At 34.7% G+C, this 20,216-nt stretch overlaps 2 protein-coding genes across 2 annotated transcripts; both read right to left on the bottom strand.

The window, feature by feature from the left end:
* Positions 1-1,077: 1,077 nt before the first annotated feature.
* On the bottom strand, positions 1,078-8,050 carry LOC132563701 (uncharacterized). The gene is made up of 5 exons (XM_060228456.1): positions 7,500-8,050; positions 5,943-6,211; positions 3,459-3,653; positions 2,853-3,000; positions 1,078-1,237 (listed from the first exon to the last, which is right to left on the bottom strand). Exons 1-5 carry the CDS (start codon positions 8,017-8,019, stop codon positions 1,200-1,202), a joined length of 1,170 nt encoding a protein of 389 aa, XP_060084439.1. The 5' UTR covers positions 8,020-8,050; the 3' UTR covers positions 1,078-1,199.
* Positions 8,051-11,286: 3,236 nt separating this feature from the next.
* On the bottom strand, positions 11,287-18,913 carry LOC132563644 (uncharacterized). Its single transcript, XM_060228386.1, has 6 exons — positions 18,872-18,913; positions 17,065-17,208; positions 16,003-16,079; positions 15,255-15,626; positions 12,936-13,043; positions 11,287-11,461 (listed from the first exon to the last, which is right to left on the bottom strand). The coding sequence occupies exons 1-6, from the start codon at positions 18,911-18,913 to the stop codon at positions 11,287-11,289; spliced, it is 918 nt and encodes a 305-aa protein (XP_060084369.1).
* Positions 18,914-20,216: the final 1,303 nt, after the last annotated feature.

Below are 20,216 nucleotides of genomic sequence, written 5' to 3'. Positions count from 1 at the left end.
TGTTTTCATCTGTACAATATTTGAAAACTTTTCTAGATTTAGTCTCTTGTCAGCAATAAATATTGTTCATTATATGTCAATCGTTTCAGATGTTTTTATCAGAATGTAAACTGTAAGCTTATATACTGTAATCTTTATTTAGCACATTTTGCGTTAAAGATATCGAGCTAAATCATTATTTTGCTAGTTGCAGATTCTGTTTATAGTTAATAAAACAATTATTGAGAGATATGAGCTAAAGTATCATTTTGCTAGTTGCAGATTCTGTTTGTAGTTAATAAAACAATTATTGAGAGATATGAGCTAAATTGTTATTTTCCTAATTGCAGTTTCTGTGTGTTTATATGTATGTGTATGTATAACTATCTATTTATCATTTATGTGAGCCAAAATCATTTTAAATGAATACGATACTTTGATGATAAATTAATGCTGACGTTATAAGAAGGGATTTTCACACGTCGTTTTCACGAAAATGTGTGTCGTGTGCAAAAATATGTCTCATAATGTCAAACTCGAAAGAGATTTTAATGATAATTTTGTTTTGACGTCAAATATTTTACAAAAAATAAATTTCTTATGCTTATAATATGTGTTATCATATAGAGACAATGTAAGTACGGATCATGATGCATAGGATTAAGTTAAGACAGCTCTGTAAATATAAGTATATTTAGAGGGAGAGAACAGCTTGTCTGGTGTCTTCGGCATGATCATTGAAAGGTAACAATCAGTTAAACACAATCTAGCACCCCTAACACCATACACAGACTGACATGTCGGTAATGACAGGCCAAGCAAACATTTGAATTACAGTATAGGTGTTTCACGAGGTTCATACTGTCCAGGATGAAGAGATATACTGTTTTCTCTACTCCGCCTTAGAGAAGTCAAAAGGAGATCAGTTTTTTTTCCATATACATTCTTTGAGTCTTTGATTTCCTGTTTATCTGCTGCTACTGAAATTTTTAATAACTAGGAATATATTGAAATTAAATTCCTCGAGAACATTACCAACTCTACAATAATTTGTTAGAACAATGGAATGTATATGACATATATAAGAAACCAAACATATTCCGCTGAAGAACTAGTTTAATGACAGCAATGTGTATGCAAGTACTTAATATTATATTGTAATTTGGTCAGGTTACGAAATCACATTTCCTACACTCAAAAATCAAACGACATATAACGCCTTATGTACATTGTGGTTCTGTTGCGTCCCCAATCAGTCCTGAAACAAGAAATTGACATGTCACAGTTTAAAGCCATCGATATCGTAAAATAAAAACAATAATAGTAGTTATGTGGGCAAGACGCTGTATCTTAGCAGCGCCAATTACTACAATGACACAAAACACAAGAAAATACCAACATATCATCATAATCATAATCCAAACTCCAATTCAACAAAACGAGTGCAGAATATGAACAAAAGAAAAATTGACACGGAGACACATGAAAGCTCAAGGCGAATAAGACCATGTGTTCCGTAATAGTGAGCGTTTTCTGCTTCATCGACGACACCCGTCATGTGAACATTGGTCAATCTAAGTAAGTAAGGGCCTTTGCTGTTTAGCTAAGAAACAAACAGTGCCAGTTATTAAAGACAAAAGACACCTACAAATGAGAAACACCTTTAATGATGTATATATATTGTATTACCTAGGTTTAAATAAAATCGCAAAATTTTGCACCATTGAAAAACATCAACTGTATATCATCTCGGCATAGATTGTTTGATACAGTATGACAATGGCCAGTATGAGAACTACATCATTATAACAAACACATTACCTTGTAATTCATGATTTGTCATATTCTATCTATGTGAAAAACAACAAAATAAAACCGGCATGTTAACAGAATTGTTATCCATACTGGGGCAATATATAGACAAAAGAAATACTTAAACGGTAACTCCTGAAAAAACTTGTGTTTGGATATCCCTATTCCAATGTGAATTTTAGAACAAGCCATTGAAAAGTCTGTTCCTATCCAGAAACAAAAACCCATTGATATGAAATTTTGGTGGGTATCTATGATAGTTATGGTATTATCATTGTTATTTAAAGACACGATGTGAAAGTGAAATTTATTGAGGGTTTCGCAAGGACTTTGTGACCTGTTTTCATAAGCTCTTCGATAAATGCTGTCTCGTTTGAAAACAATAGTAAGGTATTATCAATCGCAAATTCAGTAAATTTCTTGATTACGTTCTCTGTATATATCTTCTTTGAATTTTATCTTTCACGTAGTACACTTCACAACCATGTCTTTGTACCGCCGTTTACCTTTGTTTGAAAAAGAGAGCTCAACATATGATGTCGATGTTTGATTTGACAATTATTTCATTTTACAAATGCGCATTCGAATCTTTTAATGCCTTATATTATATGGATGGGCAATACATGCAGCCATTAACAGAAAAAAACAATGGAACTTTTTGTCTAATATGGCAGCCAGATACACATATTTCGCAGATGACATTTATAAAATTCTTCTTGACATGTAATAGAAAACTTAATACAAAAGGCTAGTATCTTGTGTACTCGACATTACCACACTGCTTTGGGCACTAATCTTTAACTATGGTCTACTCTTCCAGTGAATACAGTGACATATGTCGATAAACAAGAACCAATCACTCTAGTGTTTCCAAATGATGACAAATGTGCAGACATTGTCTGGTTGATATGGTCAGTCCAGAGGATGTCAATGGTTAAAACATGGTCGTCTAGATATCCATATCTGTACACATGCGCATAAAAACTTACCAGAATGAGTACGTAACATCTGTTGTCAAACATAGGTCACCTCTGAAGATGACCTGATTATTTAATACGTACCAACTTCCGGTGCTAATTTCAGAATCATTTCGCCTACAGGAAAACACCATGCACACCAGCCGTCACATGCAGCTGTCACGTGTGCGTTGTTATTGGAACGGATGACCTCTTCAATCCTCCCTCCGTACCCGTATGTCCTCCATTGTAACTATAAGGGAATGGTGTATGATTTGCAATATGTACAGACAACGGACCTTCTTTTATATCGGAAATTATCAGCTAGTTATACATCATAAACAAAACAGCAATACGAGAATAAGCGTTGCCTTCATGTACAATGTAGCTACCAGTTGTATTTGTTATATCAAATAGATGGTCTTTTAAAACGACTTTTTGTGATTCTTTTAACAATTTAAACATCAAACTAAACAAAACTGACAATACTGTTGTCCTTACACATGTGTTCCACAGGATCACTTGTTCATGGTTATCACACAAATTTTTTTGCAGAGCGAATATATCACAGAAATATCTTATTATAAAAGCAGTTGCTAATACGTCCGCTAACTGATTGACTATTTTTCGGGAGTCACAAACCATTTAGAAAAAAATATTAAGATATTACCCTAACACGTCTCATACTAATTTTCAGTTGCACAGCGTTACCTCGGGATCAACCACTAGGCCGGTTCCTGTAGTGTCAACGACGAAACCCCCAGGGGCGATGCAGTCCCTATAATTCCTATACATATAGTCCCAGGAACACCCTCCGCCGGCTCCAAATTTCGTCGGCTCCTCATGATTCGGTCTTTCAACAATGATGTCTGCGAATTGGAAGTCATACCTTTGCACAGACATGTCCTGAAAAAATCATGATGTTTCTCTTCTCCATTAATGATGCTAATTGTAATCCTTCTACTGGGATACGCGCAATCGCAATGGCACAATTACAGTCATTAATTACATTCTGACTCTACATTATTTTTAGTAGATTTGCATTATTATTTATCATATTAACAAACAAATTTAATAATATTAAAAAAAAACTTTTACTAAATGACTATGACGTAAATACACTGAAACCTCGCATAAAGACAACCTCAAAATTAAGACAGCCTCTCTATTGAGACCACTTCATTTTAGTCACCCAAAAATTGTCTATATATCTTTGTATTGAAAGCTTCACCATGAAGACCATCTAGTAATAGAAACCAGTTTTAAAAGTCCAAAAGACCCATTACACTAATCAGATTTCTGACGGGTCACAAAGTTACCAGCTGGTGCTTATCATCACGTGTTCATCTGTCTAAATCATATTTCGGTATGTAAATGTCTTCCATGCTGCAGTTGCTCTATGTTTAAGGTTCTAAAACCAATAACTGGACAAAAGAGGCGATAAGCAGACCACCCTATTATTAAGAATTTCGTCTAGTTCCAAGTTTGATTTAATAGTGAGGTTTCACAATATACAATAAAAATGGGTATATAATGGACAATGTTGCTATTCTGAATTAATTATTGTAACCTTTTCTTTTCGATACCACTTCATTATGCATCGTTTATTTTACCTAATAAAGATGTTCGAACCTCCAGTACTTGGAAGCGTGAATAAAAGACCAAATAGGAGAGCTATCTGATTCTTATCATTCATAATGCGAATCCTTCATCACGCTTGATCAGTGTATATCAGTCGTACATCCTCGAGAGGGATGTGATGTTTCTTTAGCATATTTTTCGCTCCCGTCGAGTTCCAGCATTCATGTATTGTGTGCTTGGATTGTCTTCTTAGTGTTAAAGATGCCATCGGCATGGTTGTTCCGTGTGTAGTTGAATTTTCAATTAATCTGGCTTATTTCGCTTATCTAGCTTATTTTGCAAGTTGGTATGTCTGGTATGTTTGGGATAATTGATATATTTGGTATGTTTTGCTTGTTTTTTTTGTTTTTTCGTGTCTTTTACATACCCATTTAAGATTTTAAACATTTGTCTTTTACCTTTTGGTTTGTTTAATGTTATTTCCTTTTGGATCACAGTGTGTTTTACCGTTTGATGGCCCTAATGATCTTTTATGTGTTGACGGGCCGTTAAGAATGTAATTTTTTTTTTTTTTTCACTTTTCTTGCCTGTTTCGATTGTCTAGTTTATTGTGACTTATCGGGATCGTTTGGCTTACTTTCCTCACCTTGGTTATTTCCCTTTACTGCCTTATTTGGTTGTTGCACGTTTAGCTTCTTTGACTTGTTTACCTTATTTCGCGCAGAAGCGAACCTTCACGTACAACAACCCTCTTTCAAGATGACATCGTAAAATTTAGCCGACAATCCAAATACACATGGTATAAGCATGCCGAAATTCGATGCCTTCGTAAATCTAACCTACCAATACAAATACTCACGGCGTAAGCATGCCGATTATTGAGGATACCGTGAAAATCCAAATACACACGGTATAAGCATGCCAAAATTCGATGCCATCGTAAAACTAACCTGACCAACGGGCCAAAACTCAAGGATACTATGAAAACTAACCCGACAATCCAAATACACACGGTAACAGCACATGCGATACTCTATGATGTTGACAATTAAATACACGATGTCTCAGGATATCAGGTGTTTCTTTAGCTTTTCCCCCTACCATGACGCTCCAACCAGATTGCTGCCAGGGATGGCAGATATTTTTAATAATGCATCATGGGAACGCAAACTGTACTATAGAAACAGCGCATCTCTCCCTTGAGAATTCAGAACTCTGCATTCATCCAAATTGAAGCGGAGTTTTTTTTTACCTTAAATAGTCTTTTGTCCATTGTCAAAAACATCAATATAGGATCAAACGTTCATAACATTATTTCTGATCTCTATACAATTTTAGAAGTTGAGACTACAGGTCGCCTTACTAGCATCACCTCGTAGAGGATTTCATTTTAATCGAGAGGTAGAGTGTCCGGTTACATACCGAAGGGTCGCTAGTTTGAACCGGGGGGTGGCAGAATATTTTTCCATAACTCCTTCCTATTACAATTTTTAAACAATGAATAAAGAAAAATTTGTTTTAAGGAAATGAGACAACCCCTGTAGAGCTCAAATGTCGAAACGAAATACATCACAACAGTGACAAATTTAACTTTTAGCCATACATGAACGTTACCTCGACATCGATCCGAATTTTATGGAAGGTCGACACTGCATCACCATCTCTGTCTCGGAATCTGCAGTAGTCGTTGTCGTATCGGAGAGAGTAGTTGTACGTAGCGGTGTTAGTGTTATGTAAGGTGATATATTCCTTAGGGTCAGGGCCGCCCATCCCTCTGCAGTAGACCTTGACCTTTTGACCTTCCAATACTCTCGGGTAAATGAAGTATTCACCATCTCCGTATTGGTCATTGCAATTCCTCACCGCCTGGCAGTCTACGGGATCTTTTGAATAAAAATTATCAGCATTATTGTAACGGTGCACGACCACATCGCCATGGCTCAAAAGATAAAAGCTGTTGGGATTTTCAATTATTTGTTTTAATGTAATTAGATGTGTTTAGTTGTAACAAATATCGGGAACACCTTGTAATATAATTTAGAAAAGCATAATTATATTTCATTTGTTTAGGTGGCTACATTTAAATAAACTAAGACAATACATAAGCTAAATAGTTATTCCTGAGCTATGAACTGTGAAAGATGTGTATAATATTTTTTTAGCCTTACCAATGTTTAACAGTAAAATTGGCCTTCTGTCTACTCGAGAATGTTTTTATCGTAACATTACATGTCTAAAATCTCTTTTTGAAACTGTTGAGATTTGTAAAATTCTACATCACTGAAAGATCTTGGTCTATATAATAGACATACCATTTTAATCTTTTGTGTTAACATACCCATTTAAGATTTTTAACATCTGTCTTTTACCTTTTGGTTTGTTTAATGTTATTTCTTTTTGGTTTGCTGTGTATTTTACCGTTTGATGGCCCTAATGACCTTTTATGTGTTGACGAGCCGTTCAGAATGAAGTAATAATAATAATTATTAACAGTAAATAATTCATTTCGTTACATACAGAAGAACGACTGTCACAGCAAAGGACGTGTATTTACGTGTGCATGAAACCAAAACATACAGAACAATGAGGTCTCTTACATTAATATCGATGTAATATGAAATCCATTCAAACATTTCAATCATTTTATGTCACGAGCACTTAGGCGTGTTACATATCAAATTAAAAAAACAAGTTTAATATATTTCATATTACATCGACAGGAGTATTAGATTCCATTTATCATATAACTCGTATTTCTGAAAAAAATAAGCTAAATATCCCTATAACACATACTCATTTCGACGTAGACGGCACTTTTGCACTACCGAGACAATCATATTACGTCACCATGATGTGACTTATTTATGACGTCACAATAGTGTTATTACACGTGTCTTAGTATATTTACAAAATGTCAGTATGACATAAAACAACAAGAGAGCTAAATCTGTAGCGAGTATTCATTTCCCTGTTTACTGAACACTGTATATAGCCCTAATATGTTTTCATTGAACCGACCTGGACTTATACATGGAAACGTAATTTTGCTAAAGAACCTGCCGTTAAGATAATTTGTTCATTAAATAGTTTTAGGTTTTTGACGATCAACAAAATAAAGTCACATTGCTAATAGTTTATGCCGTGTACAGAATTTTATCCAAGTGTACCTACTTGTAGCTTCCGGATTCCGGAGACTGATGTCGCTTGCTCTCTCAGTGAGGCTGGTTACAGCTCCACTCATATCAGCTAATTTACCGGTCAGTTTATTAAGGTCACGGATCATTTTCTCTACATTCATGGTACTTTGTTGATTTTCCGCCCGTGTACGAAGACTAGCAATCATTCTCTTCTCTAACAGAGCCTGTGCCTTTGACAATGTATCCATATTTCTCCGTAAATCTCCTAACTGTGTAATCAAATCATCCATGTCGTTCCGCACCTGCTCATTTCCTGAACTTCCGGTTCCGGTTTCTTCAAATAAACCATTTAGCATGTTTTTGGATTCAGTGAGAAGGTGTGTTTCCAGACTATCAATCTGGTGATCGAATAGGTCAGACCAATCGAACTCCTGCGACATTCTCTGCATTTTCCCCGACTTTGACTTACTTTTAAGAGACAACTTACCGTCTGCCATATTGACCTTTATCAATATGAATACGAGAAAAAGGGAAATAAAATGAGAAACCTCCATGTTGTTCTAGCGTTCAGCATCTAACCGCTGACTGTGTGAGGCACATACGCTTTATAAATAACGACTCGTCAATGACTTTGACCTTAAAAACGTAAAATTGTGACATTTTGTGTCGGGGCACTTTTCACCCTATAAAGTCTGAAGTCCGTAAACACTTACCCAAATCATTCAGTTATATGTGTTTTATACAAACTAGTAACAAAAATAGTTTAGTAATTACAAATATAGATTTATTATCGTCCGTAAATGTGAATCTTTATTATTTTGGAACCAACTACAAGAAAAAATGTCTTGGAGGCGTCCATAACGCGTGTTTACAATCATATATTGGTATATTCATGTTGAAGAATATATTTTATAAAATGTTGCCAAATATAGTATTTTTATTTTTTGTTCCATATACTCATGTAGAACAGTGTGACTATGCCATATCCAGATGACCGATGTGTTAAGAAAATCATAGGTAATTTTTCCAAGAAACAAAATCTCGAAGCTCGTGATTCATCTTCGTCACACAAGGTAACTAAAATAAAGGTAGCATTCACTGTCACCAACATTTGAAGTAAACATTAGAAAGATGACATTAAGCTATATTCGGTGCAGAAAAAATAAGATTTAGCTATGTAGCTTATTTGTTTTCACGTATTTTATGCATATAGTCGCCGCTTTTTCCGTTCGTCCGTCCGTCCGTCATGATTTTTTCAGGAGCATATCACAAAATCTATAAGATGCATCAACACGAATCTAGGTAGATAGATCTCGATAAGGAGAATTGCATTGTGCAAGAACGATAACTCTCTTTTGCATATTTTAGGAGTCATTGAAACTTGGTGTATACATACTAAGAAAATGTGCAGTGTATCGAATTCAGAGCTTGCAGCTTCTTACGTACATAATTATTGCCCTTTGGTTAAATCATATGTCCAATAAAGTAGTTTTCGGGGAGTATTAGTCAGTTTTGTCGATACTTTTGTTTAAGGATAACAATAATTATGAATCAAATTTGGTCACAAAATACCGGGCAAGATTTGACCAAGAGTTAAATTCCGTTAACACCGCAACAGTTTTAGTAAAGTATTTCAAGTGGTAACGCCATCTCTCTAAGGCACTTACACATAATAGTGCTTTTATCCTGCACTTGAATACAGGTTACGTTGTCATATAATATATAAAGCCGGTATATTTCGAGAATGGGGATGGGGTTGATGTCTGGTCTAAAGCGTAGTTCCTCTTTGAACTCGTGTTGAGGAACTATCGAAGATGAAAATCTGATCAGTTGAAATGATGGCGATGGTAGAGAGTAAAAGGAGAGAAAAAGTGGGGTTTAATTTGTGAACTATTGAAGTAAGGAGAGGTGATACCAATAGACAGTGGAGGGGCCGAAATTGTTGTGAGGGTGTGGGGGGAAAAGGGAGGAGTAATAGGGTGGTGAGTTTGTTCCATCGGAAATAAGAAGTGGTGATAGTACTAGACAGTGTAAGGGCCGGGTTGCAGAGCGTAAAGAAAGGATGCAGGGAAGCGGTGGTGATGAAAGTTCGGAGTGGTGATACTTCAGGTTGTCGGCTGGTGCAGTGGTAACGCACTCACCTTTCACCTAGACATTCTGTTATGAGTTTTAATATTTTGTATCGAAATTATTGTGAAAAAAAGTTTAGGTTTTGTTACTATATAGTACAGGGTACAAGTCGTAGTGAGGGTAGAGAGAGAAGGAAAGGGGGGGTAGTGACGTGAGTGTGTGGGTTATGGAAGTAGAGATAATGATATTAGTCTACTAGATGAAGGTGCCCGGGTCGTAGTGAGGGTAGAGAGAGAAGGAAAGGGTAGTGACGTGAGTGTGTGGGTTATGGAGGTAGAGATAATGATATTAATCTACTAGATGAAGGTACCGGGATCGTAGTGAGGGTAGAGAGAGAAGGAAAGGAGGGGTGTGACATTGGTTTGTGGGTTATGGAAGTAGAGATAATGATATCATTCCATTAGATGAAGGTGCGGGAGTCATAGTGAGGGTAGAGAGAGAAGGAAATGGGCTTAGTGACCTGAGTAAGTCCTTAACATACCCGGCTATTTTCGAATCAATGACACCAATAGCAATATCGGAATATCGGATTCGACCGTTCCAAAAAGTAATAGCACTTGGTGAGCATCATCTCCGGATTATTCATGACAAGTTTTAGATCAATCACACCTGTGGAACTAGAAGTGTGAAGTAGGTAACCATGAGTGGTAGTTCCTCATCATAAAAACTTCAACATAATTTTTATTTGCATCTGTGTTTGCATAATGACAAATAAAGTATGAAAACCATGGAAATTTCACATTAATTGACAACGAAAACTACGTATAAAAAGTTTGACGAAAGAACTGCTTTAATTTTTTTTTACACACCTGCTAGGTTAGCACCAACACTTCTCATCCTATATCATTTTTTGAAAAATTAACCATACATACCCTTAATATGAGCAATTGGAAAGTATTTTGTCCAAAACTACATGCGGAATTCAAAAGAGAACTTCATCGTTTTACTAGTTTATAATGACACATTATTTTGATCTAAGATAAGCCGAAGAGATGTCAATACAATTTATTTACTCGTGTATGACAGAGTTATCGGACTTACATCTTAATCATTTTTTGAAAGTTCAACATTGCAGTTATTTATAGACAGAGATATACAACATGAGCGACATGTCATATTGAATAAATCAATCGAGTTCAATAATTTGCTTCATCACAATCTGAGTGTCGTAATTTACTTAAGACGCCATAACAATAGTGTATCACATGACAGAATGACAACGCTATAATCAACATTATTATAATGAATACAATGATTGTATATGTTAATGTCCAAGATATTCTCCTGTCTGTCAAAAATACTAATTTAGTAGAGTAAGGAAGTGGGGGGGAATATATACCAGTGATATATTCGTTTATGCTAAATTTTCACTTGGCGTATGAGGGGGTCAGACGTATACACGCTTTTATCTTTAAATGTTTATGTCTCTTTATCTATTCTGAAATTATTTATTTATTTCATTAAGTGATATTAGTCATAAGCAACTATCACTGTTCCATCGTCATTTATTGCCTTGATAGACAAAGTGAACCTGATCACTGAGCCACTGAATTCACAACCTCACAGACTCAATAACTTAATACTATGTTACAACGTGATATTATCCCCAGTCACTTCATGAATACTTTCTAAAAATCAAAACATTATATAATTACACAACAGAACATTCCATCACACAAAAACATACACTTTCAATTCTTAGAACCAACATTTAAGCATTTACAACAACCATCAAAATAAAACATTTGGATTTCAAGATCATCCATCGTTGTTTTCGCGGTATATTCCAAGTCTGTCTTCAGTACAACAGCAGTGGTCAACACCTGTTGTGTCATACAGGTACACCCGTCACAGCCAATGGCCTGGCTGAAATTAGAACGCCCAATGAATAAAATAAAGAAATACTCGTATTACGATATAATGAATATATATGAATACAGATTCGAAAAAAAAACGTATTCTGAAAACGTTTCCAACCCCATTCTACTTTAATTCCATTTCATGATTAACATCTCGAATCTATTTTATCGTTTCTACAACATCGAATGAACGAAGCTTGTCATTAACTGCTTGACACAGTAGCGTCCTCCTTCTAGGACTCGTCAGTGATGCTAAGGGCCTCATTGTTAGAGACGACTATACGGAAGATCGAAAGCTTTCAAAATCAATAATTTAATAAAAAAAAAGAAAAAAAAGACTCAATCAAAAATTCAATAAATTTCATAATTTTCAATGTTTTAATTCTCTCAAAAGAACAACCGGTACATGTTTATTTTATTGAACATGCCACTATTGGAATAAATTAATGTTGATCAATATATCTGTAATGTTACTCTTTCAACAGCCCGGTGAACATTCTGAATCAACGAAAACAAACAAACAAATAAATAAAACCTTACAAAATCATCGTATAGTTTGAACTTGTGATCAGCTAAATATTTTTTAGAAGAGTTTATATAACCGAAACGGAAGATCTCTTGTGGTAAATAAGGGTTCGCTGGTGTCCGCTGCGACGTAAAGATAGGATACGCGGAAAACATCTTTTGTGGTAAAAAAAAAACATTCGCTAGTGTCCATTGCGACGTCAAGATAGGACACACGGAAAATATCTTGTGGTAAATAAATATTCGCTGGTGTCCGTTGCGACGTAAAGATAGGATAAGCATCGTTAGTGTCTATTGCGACGTCAATATAGGATACACGGAATATCTCTTGTGGTTAAAAAAATTATTCGCCTGTGTCCATTGCGACGTCAAGATAGGAAAGAGGGAGGGGATATCATTTGTGGAAAATAAACATTTTCTTTCATTCATTGCGACGTCGAGATAATGCGGTTTTCTTCAGTGATTTGAGGGGGAAATCTGAAGATCATAACTATACAGAGTAAACAAAATTAAGGTTATAGCTCTGAATATTTCAATGAATGATAATACCTTTACATTTTAAGGGCACATGTACTAATTCTATCTATTCAGGTAATTACCTAACGTAAAGAAAATATCGTTTTTCCTTAAAGCTTGTGAATCTATGTTGAGTTTCCGACATTCGGTTTCGTAAACAAGCTGAAGACGTTTACCCTTAAAGAAGACCAGGACATATTATCCTTGTCCTTTTCAGGGGTCATCTTGATTTTTTTTGTCAAACTATGCTTTAGATTCATCGAAATTGCAATCAATATGGTTCTGTTAATAAACAGGATATTTGTATATTAAGTCAACATAAAAATGGATACTTTTTTCTCCAAAATCATCTTCCATTTGAACTGTTCGTTCAAATCAATAAGAACAATCAAGATTTCGAATGTTAAGTCTCGTCTTGCACTTAAAAACAAAAAACATACCTGCAGTTCTCAACTTGAAATAACTGTCTCGTGTTTGTGAGCTGTATCAAAGTTCTGGAATGTCCCTCAATAGTTCTCAGTGTCTTGGGACTTATATGATAGAAGTTTCTGGAAAAAGACGATATCTCTTACATGTTATGTTTCACATAAAAAGAAATTAATCTCCGAAATAGTCAGTTACAACAATGTACTCTATAGACCGTAACTATTTTATTATCATAGAAATTGATAGAAGATTGTACAAAAGATTCCCAAGTAAATAACGTCTTTCAATACAAAAGGACAATGCATTATAAGTAGAGAACAAAGATTTGCTTATGAAACACAATGTCCCCAGTTGCAACAAAATTCTGAAGTGGGACATTAAAACTGTATTTAATCCAAGATTCAATGGACTTCAAAATTTTCAATATTTGACTTATTATTTATTTCAATAGAACATCGAATACATGTGTATATTATAGAACATGCCTCTATTCTAATATATTAATGTCGGTCACGCGTTCCCGTAATCCGTTTCGTTTTATAGAATGCGTAATCAACATCCGGTTTTGGAGTGTTTTTGTTTTTCACAAGAAGAGGCTTAGGGATAAGAATGGGGAATTTCGCAAGCGAAATAAAATTGATAAGATCGTTATATTAAATACGTATAGAGATTCATGATGGTCACTTGGCAGATGTAGAAACAAGGATATCTGTGTTAATGACTTTATACAGAGCTTAAACTGTTATAATTCCAACAAAAATAAAATATGGCTTTCTTACTTTCTTTTTGTAACGTATTCGATTGAGATCATAGATAGAACTTGAAAAACGGATTGAGAAACTGGTAACGAAACGTTGAAAAAAATCCGGTCTGATATTAAGTCATGTTTGTACCTTTTGAAATGAAAATGATGTATGGTGTTATAAGTTATTATTATATATCAATACTGTTTTACACCCGTAGAAATGTTAATGTCTGTGTTTCTCTGGAGTTGCACAACTGAGAACTGAACACAGGTAAAGGAAATGTACCAGGCGTTCTGTGTGTAGCTACCCGAAATGTACATCCAACTACAACACCTCGCAATTTCTCTGCTCAGTGGCGCCTTGATTCTTTTTCAAATTTCAAATATTTTAATTTTTCATTTACTAGGGTTGTCCCTATCGACGTTATTTGTTCAAACTGATTTTTTAAATGTTGACAATACTTTGAAAAGTCTAGAAGTCTAAGACTACAAAAGCCATCTGAATGGCATGTTGCAATACAAGTTTGGAATTAGATAGTCAAATAATTAAATAAAATTCGAGGAATAGACAGTGATGTAATAGCATACAGCTGTTTCGTCCTCATTGACTCATCGGTGATATTTGGGGCCTAAATATTGAAACCAATTAGTACTAAGAGGTGCTATTCGCATAAGTGACTTTTGTACAACCTTTTAGATAACAAATTGCACTCCTTTAAACCTGTTATTGGTGAATGGTCTCAATGCTGTAGAGACAACCACCGAGACGAAGGTTTCCTTGCCCGTCTTCGGATGGGCCATACATACCTTACACATTCATATATCTTGAAAGGCGGAGATAATCCTTGGTGCATTGGATGTGATGAGCCATTCACCGTTAATCATTTTTTTATTGGACTGCAGTGACCTTCTGTCTACTTGAGAATGTTTTTATCGTAACATTACATGTCTAAAATCCCTTTTTGAAACTGTTGAGATTTGTAAAATTCAACATTACCTGAAAGATGTTGGTCTATATTATTGACTTTGACGTACCATTTTAACCTTTGTGTTTACATACCCATTTAAGATTTTTAACATTCGTCTTTTACCTTTTGGTTTGTTTAATGTTATTTCCTTGTGGATCGCTGTGTGTTTTACCGTTTGATGCCCCTAATGACCTTTTATGTGTTGACGGGCCGTTAAGAATGTAATAATAATAATAATTGAGATAACAGGTGGTAGACAAAGCTCGTTGACTTTTAGTCCCCGGGGTTTGCCTTACTTGACATTGTTCTAAAAATATCTCTAAAATGAAAATAACAATATTGATTCCATTATGGGGCTGCTGCACCTCCTCGTCTGGATTTTCCCTTTTCTTTCGATCACTTTGGATTCTCACAGTCGCCCCATTGGCTTTAAATTTAGGCCTTTATCATGACTGATGTGTCCCAGAAGGACGAAACAGCTGTATGATGCAGTTTAAATCATACTTTGATTCCATTGTGTCTAACTTAAATGTGTGTCTTTTGTACAATCTTTGCGACTCTTACGCCAATTTTGGTGTAAACTAAACACTCTTGTAACTAAGAAAACAGATATGCCTTACGACACGCAACATCCGTGGTACAGGGAATCATCTGGATACGATGATCTCTTGTCTCGTATTCTTGGCGGCCTGGATACACCTGTGATATTAGATTTGATCATTTGATCCCTCAATGTGTTCGAATGCAGTGTAAATGGCGGCTGTGTGTTGACGTTCGGAACATCTCGGATAGATGAAGTTGCTGTAGATGAATCACACGAAACACTACATGTTGATCCTATGCTGACAAATTGTCTGACTGGTTTTAATCCCTCAAGTTTTTGTTCGGTGTTTAAATCTTCGGTTTTTTCGTCAACGGTACGGAACATTCCAGGATATGCAGACATTAGTGCTTCTGGGCTTACCTTGACCTTTACATGTACTTCCGGGTAACTGTAAGTAAAGCATATGATTACTTGCCACAACAAAGGTATTTATTAAAAAGGTAAAAAAACAACAAGTAGATGTTAAATATATGTATTTGAGTTTCAGTTCAGATTCTGCTTACATGTCGGTATTTTCTTTCGTGTTTTTAAAACTGGAAACTGTAACGCATTTCAACACTAAGGACTGGTTTAAAATTTAAAGTTCAACAATATTAAAATGTGTCTTGGTTAAACTGATGTGATTCCCATCTAAAATAACATAATATTTCAATATCAACACGGTTTGCTATAAATATAATGACATTTAGGTATGAAAAAATGGGGAAAAAACTAATATATATTATTTTTATTTTATAGCATGCAAATCACTTATTTATTCGTACTTCCGGTTTAACTCCCTTAATAACAGAACAGTGACTGCAGTGATTGTGGTCATGATGAAGAAGACAAGTAGCCCCACCTGTCAAACATAAATATCAATTATATCACGACACCTGTCAAACACAAATATTACTTATACAGTGTCACTTCTCAAAGTATTACTAATATCGCGTAACCTAGAAAACACATCTGTGAAATAACATTTATGTCACTAGAATAAATTATTACTTTTATCATTTCATTTCTGTTAAATATTACTTATATCACGTAATCTCTGTTAAGTATTACCTATCTCACGTGATATCTGTTAAATATTACTGATCTCACGTGATCTCTGTTAAATATTACTGATCTCACGTGATCTCTGTTAAATATTACTGATCTCACGTGATCTCTGTTAAATATTACTGATCTCACGTGATCTCTGTTAAGTATTACTTATATCAAGTAATCTTTGTTAAATATTACTTATATTACGTAATCTTTGTTAAATATTACTTAAATCACGTAATCTCTGTTAAATATTTACTCATAATCTCTATAAGCATTTCGTATAACGCGTCATCTATGTAAAATATTGCTTATATCTCGCGATATATGTCAAATATTAAACAGTATACCTTTTTCTAAAATTAAATATTAGTATTAAAATAGTTATTTGAAAAAGGATCGCTTTATTGTTACTGCTGAAAGTATATAAAAATTAGTGTAATATCTGTATGGTGAATAGTCTTTTGTCTATGACAATCATTTCTGTTTTTCTATTTTGTTGAATTTTCATTAAAAATAGCCACACAGAAATTCAAATTCTGAGTAATTGATTGGAAATATTATTTATAAATAATTAAACTACGCATTGACATTTCTATTTCGAAGTACTTTTATGAACCATCGTTGTCTAATGATATAAATACATATTTTTTCAGTGGTGTTTTTAAAAGTCTCCAAATAAGAAAACACTTTTATGACGTTAAAATCTTCACTTCGTGATCTGAAAATGATACAACAGTTGTATTTGATATTTACCTGATACAATATCTGTATACGAATGACAAAATACTTACAATGGCCACATTTGGTCGGTATTTTACAGATTTGGGTTGGTCGTAAGGAACTCGCTGACGCCGGAAATTCCGAGCACCTGTCGAGGGAATATGTTCTCCCGTGTACAAGTGAACATGCTGGAAGACAGTTTCTGTTGGCCATTCCTGTATAGAGATCAGTACTATAACTATATGTACATATTCATTCCTATTTTATTACACCAGGTGTCGTGTACACAGGCGAGCATTTCTATCAACACAATGCATCATATACAGTAAACGTATGTTGATGTGAAATTACATATTTGAATCACCTGTCGTAACAATATGTATAATGTTAAACATCATGACAAATTAAAAAATTATAAATAACATGTAAAATGTGTTAACCTGACTGGTTCTTTAGCATCTCAGTGATAAACTTTCACTTCAATATTAAGGTTGTAAGAACTTATACAATAAAAACATTTTATCTCCTCCAAATTTTGACCCCAAAATTTTCGTGCTAAATATTAAGCGTGTCACTGAATGACCGAAAAATGACTTACAGTAGTACCCCTCATTTCCAAATTTCTTGGAGAATTTCTTATGTGCCAATGTTTTCTCTGATGGACAATTAGGTCAGTCTTGGATGACCTGTACGTGTACACAGTAGCTATAATATACATGATCGATAAAGCGACACACAATAATGAGGAGATTGACAGATATATAACTCTTAATGTTATTTTAGGCATCGACGACAACAAATTAGTTATATCTCTGTGACTATGTGATATATGATACACTGAATATTTCAGTTCTATTTCTGCAGTGACAACAGGAACAATGTCTAAAACTAATAACATTATGTTCCGTTTAATGGGTATCATATTCAACCTTTGTTCCTCAATAATATCAAATTATGTCACACAATAAAATGGTCAAAAAATGAGTCGTTATTACGACGTTATTCTTGTCATTTCTATAATTCATAGATTTCTTGGGATATTTTACCAAAGGCAAGTGGACTGAAACTTTCATTACAAATTTTCGCGAGCAGACTTAAACAATTAATTAAAAACTGTATCGTGTCACTGTCTTGTCCTTCTAGGATTCGTTAGTGGTGCTAGAGAAATATTGTATTGAAACTTAAAAGGCGGAAAATCAAACTTAGTTGACAAAACTGTTAATTTAATATGGTAAAGGTTCACAAACCCATCAATGCAATAAATTTGTAAAATCTAAAAAAAGCATAGAGGCATCTGTTTAAATATTTATCATGTTTTTCCATCTTACACAAAAACCGCAAGTAATAAACACCGTTCATTACAAATTTACAATAGGATGCAACATACAACAGTTTTGTCCTTCTAGGACTCGTCAGTGATGCTACATCATACAACAGTTTCGTCCTTCTAGGACTCGTCAGTGATGCTACATCATACAACAGTTTCGTCCTTCTAGGACTCGTCAGTGATGCTACATCATACAACAGTTTCGTCCTTCTAGGACTCGTCAGTGATGCTACATCATACAACAGTTTCGTCCTTCTAGGACTCGTCAGTGATGCTGCAACATACAGCTGTTTCGTCCTTCTAGGACTCGTCAGTGCTACATCATACAGTTGTTTCATCCTCCTAGGATTTGTCAGTGGTGCTGAAGACCTATATTTGTTTACACCTAAGAGGCGACCGCGCAAAATAATAGCTCTGTACTCTTTTGCTGTACACGATATCTAGGTTATTACAAACTGCTTATTCAAAATCATATTTGGTTTTTGGTTTTATAAATTAAAATGGTATAAAATCGATTAAAATATACTGATATTTAAATATATGAATATTACCTGAGAATGCTTTTGCCTTGTCCACTGTTGCCTGTGATCCATCGCGTGCAGACTTCCGGTTAGATGTGACAAACCAACAAATACCTGTGGTCCTATACACATATGTATGTGATCTACATGTATAAAAGTGTATTATACACAAAACAGAGTTTTGATCAAGACACAATGGTCAAGATGAATAAGGTTCCCGAGTAAGCACCAGCGAACGAAACACTCAACTAATGTTTAAATATCTACAGCATTTCTATTGTAAATTGTATTAAAAATTCTTTCAAAGCGTTATTTCATTATCTATATCTAGTTATACAAAAATTTGATATAGGTGAGGATATTGACGCTATCAGAAATATATAGCAATTATAAAATAACTATATATGTCTGATCATTTTAGTGATGATATTAACCGAGGGGTTTAGACACGCTTATTAGGAAAATTCATTTGAAAAAATTAACATAAAGAAATACTGAAATGTCGATCGGAAAAACGATATATGAATAGACAATTAAAGATATATTACTAGTAAAGAGAATAAAACATATTTTAGTCTTATTTTCCTTGTACTTTTTCATAGGTTTCCGTGTAAAGCTTCTTTTTATTGATAATTTGCCCTAGTTTCATCAAATTTGAGTTTTAATTGAGATTTTGCCGACAAGCCAGTTATTTTTGTTGTAGTTTTGTTAACCTAGTATCCATACAAACAATACATAGATATATACTTAGAAAATCTTGATCCACCAAGAATGGTCGATTACCGGAAGTAAACACTTCCTGGAAGTTAGCAGATACAAAACATGTCGTGTTGATATCGTAAAGTGAAATTTATTTCGCCTGTGATCTATTTTCATGACTACATCTACCCTGATGTCTGTTTGGATCTTATTTACCCTTCGTAAATAGACAACAGGTAAGTTTATCCTTAGCAGAAATAACTATTATATATAGTGTCAAAAGATGACTCAGCTCAGTAGACAGGATAGTAACCATTAAGCCTGGGAACCATCTCTGAATTCTAGACCAATCCACACACAGAGGGCTCCACCCAATGAGGACGTGTGGCTCAGACTGCTTGTTGTATAGGAGTGTTCAGACTGTCTGTTGTATAGGAGTGTTCAGACTGTCTGTTGTATAGGAGTGTTCAGACTGTCTGTTGTATAGGAGTGTTCAGACTGTCTGTTGTATAGGAGTGTTCAGACTGTCTGTTGTATAGGAGTGTTCAGACTGTTTGTTATATAGGAGTGTTCAGACTGTCTGTTGTATAGGATTGTTCAGACTGTTTGTTATATAGGAGTGTTCAGACTGTTTGTTGTATAGGAGTGTTCAGACTGTCTGTTGTCGTCAGGTTTC

Source organism: Ylistrum balloti, unplaced genomic scaffold (genome assembly GCF_031769215.1).
Source record: "Ylistrum balloti isolate Yb309-2 unplaced genomic scaffold, AGI_CSIRO_Ybal_v1 Utg369676, whole genome shotgun sequence".
Taxonomy (NCBI): Eukaryota; Metazoa; Mollusca; class Bivalvia; order Pectinida; family Pectinidae; genus Ylistrum; species Ylistrum balloti.
Note: the sequence above shows the minus strand (reverse complement) of the source record. Positions and strands in the feature narration are given on the sequence as shown.

What these genes read in the sequence shown, in the direction of transcription:
- LOC132563644 (XM_060228386.1), bottom strand. Translation starts at nt 18,913, where the DNA reads ATGGATCACAGGCAACAGTGGACAAGGCAAAAGCATTCTCAG. An exon ending in ACCGACCAAATGTGGCCATT is followed by an intron (nt 16,080 to 17,064) that starts GTAAGTATTTTG and finishes TATGTTTGACAG; the next exon opens with GTGGGGCTACTTGTCTTCTT. An exon ending in TTTCAAGTTGAGAACTGCAG is followed by an intron (nt 11,462 to 12,935) that starts GTATGTTTTTTG and finishes TTCTAATTTCAG; the next exon opens with CCAGGCCATTGGCTGTGACG.
- LOC132563701 (XM_060228456.1), bottom strand. Translation starts at nt 8,019, where the DNA reads ATGGAGGTTTCTCATTTTATTTCCCTTTTTCTCGTATTCATATTGATA. An exon ending in CCGGAATCCGGAAGCTACAA is followed by an intron (nt 6,212 to 7,499) that starts GTAGGTACACTT and finishes TTTATTCAAAAG; the next exon opens with ATCCCGTAGACTGCCAGGCG. An exon ending in GCCTAGTGGTTGATCCCGAG is followed by an intron (nt 3,001 to 3,458) that starts GTAACGCTGTGC and finishes ATTCCCTTATAG; the next exon opens with TTACAATGGAGGACATACGG.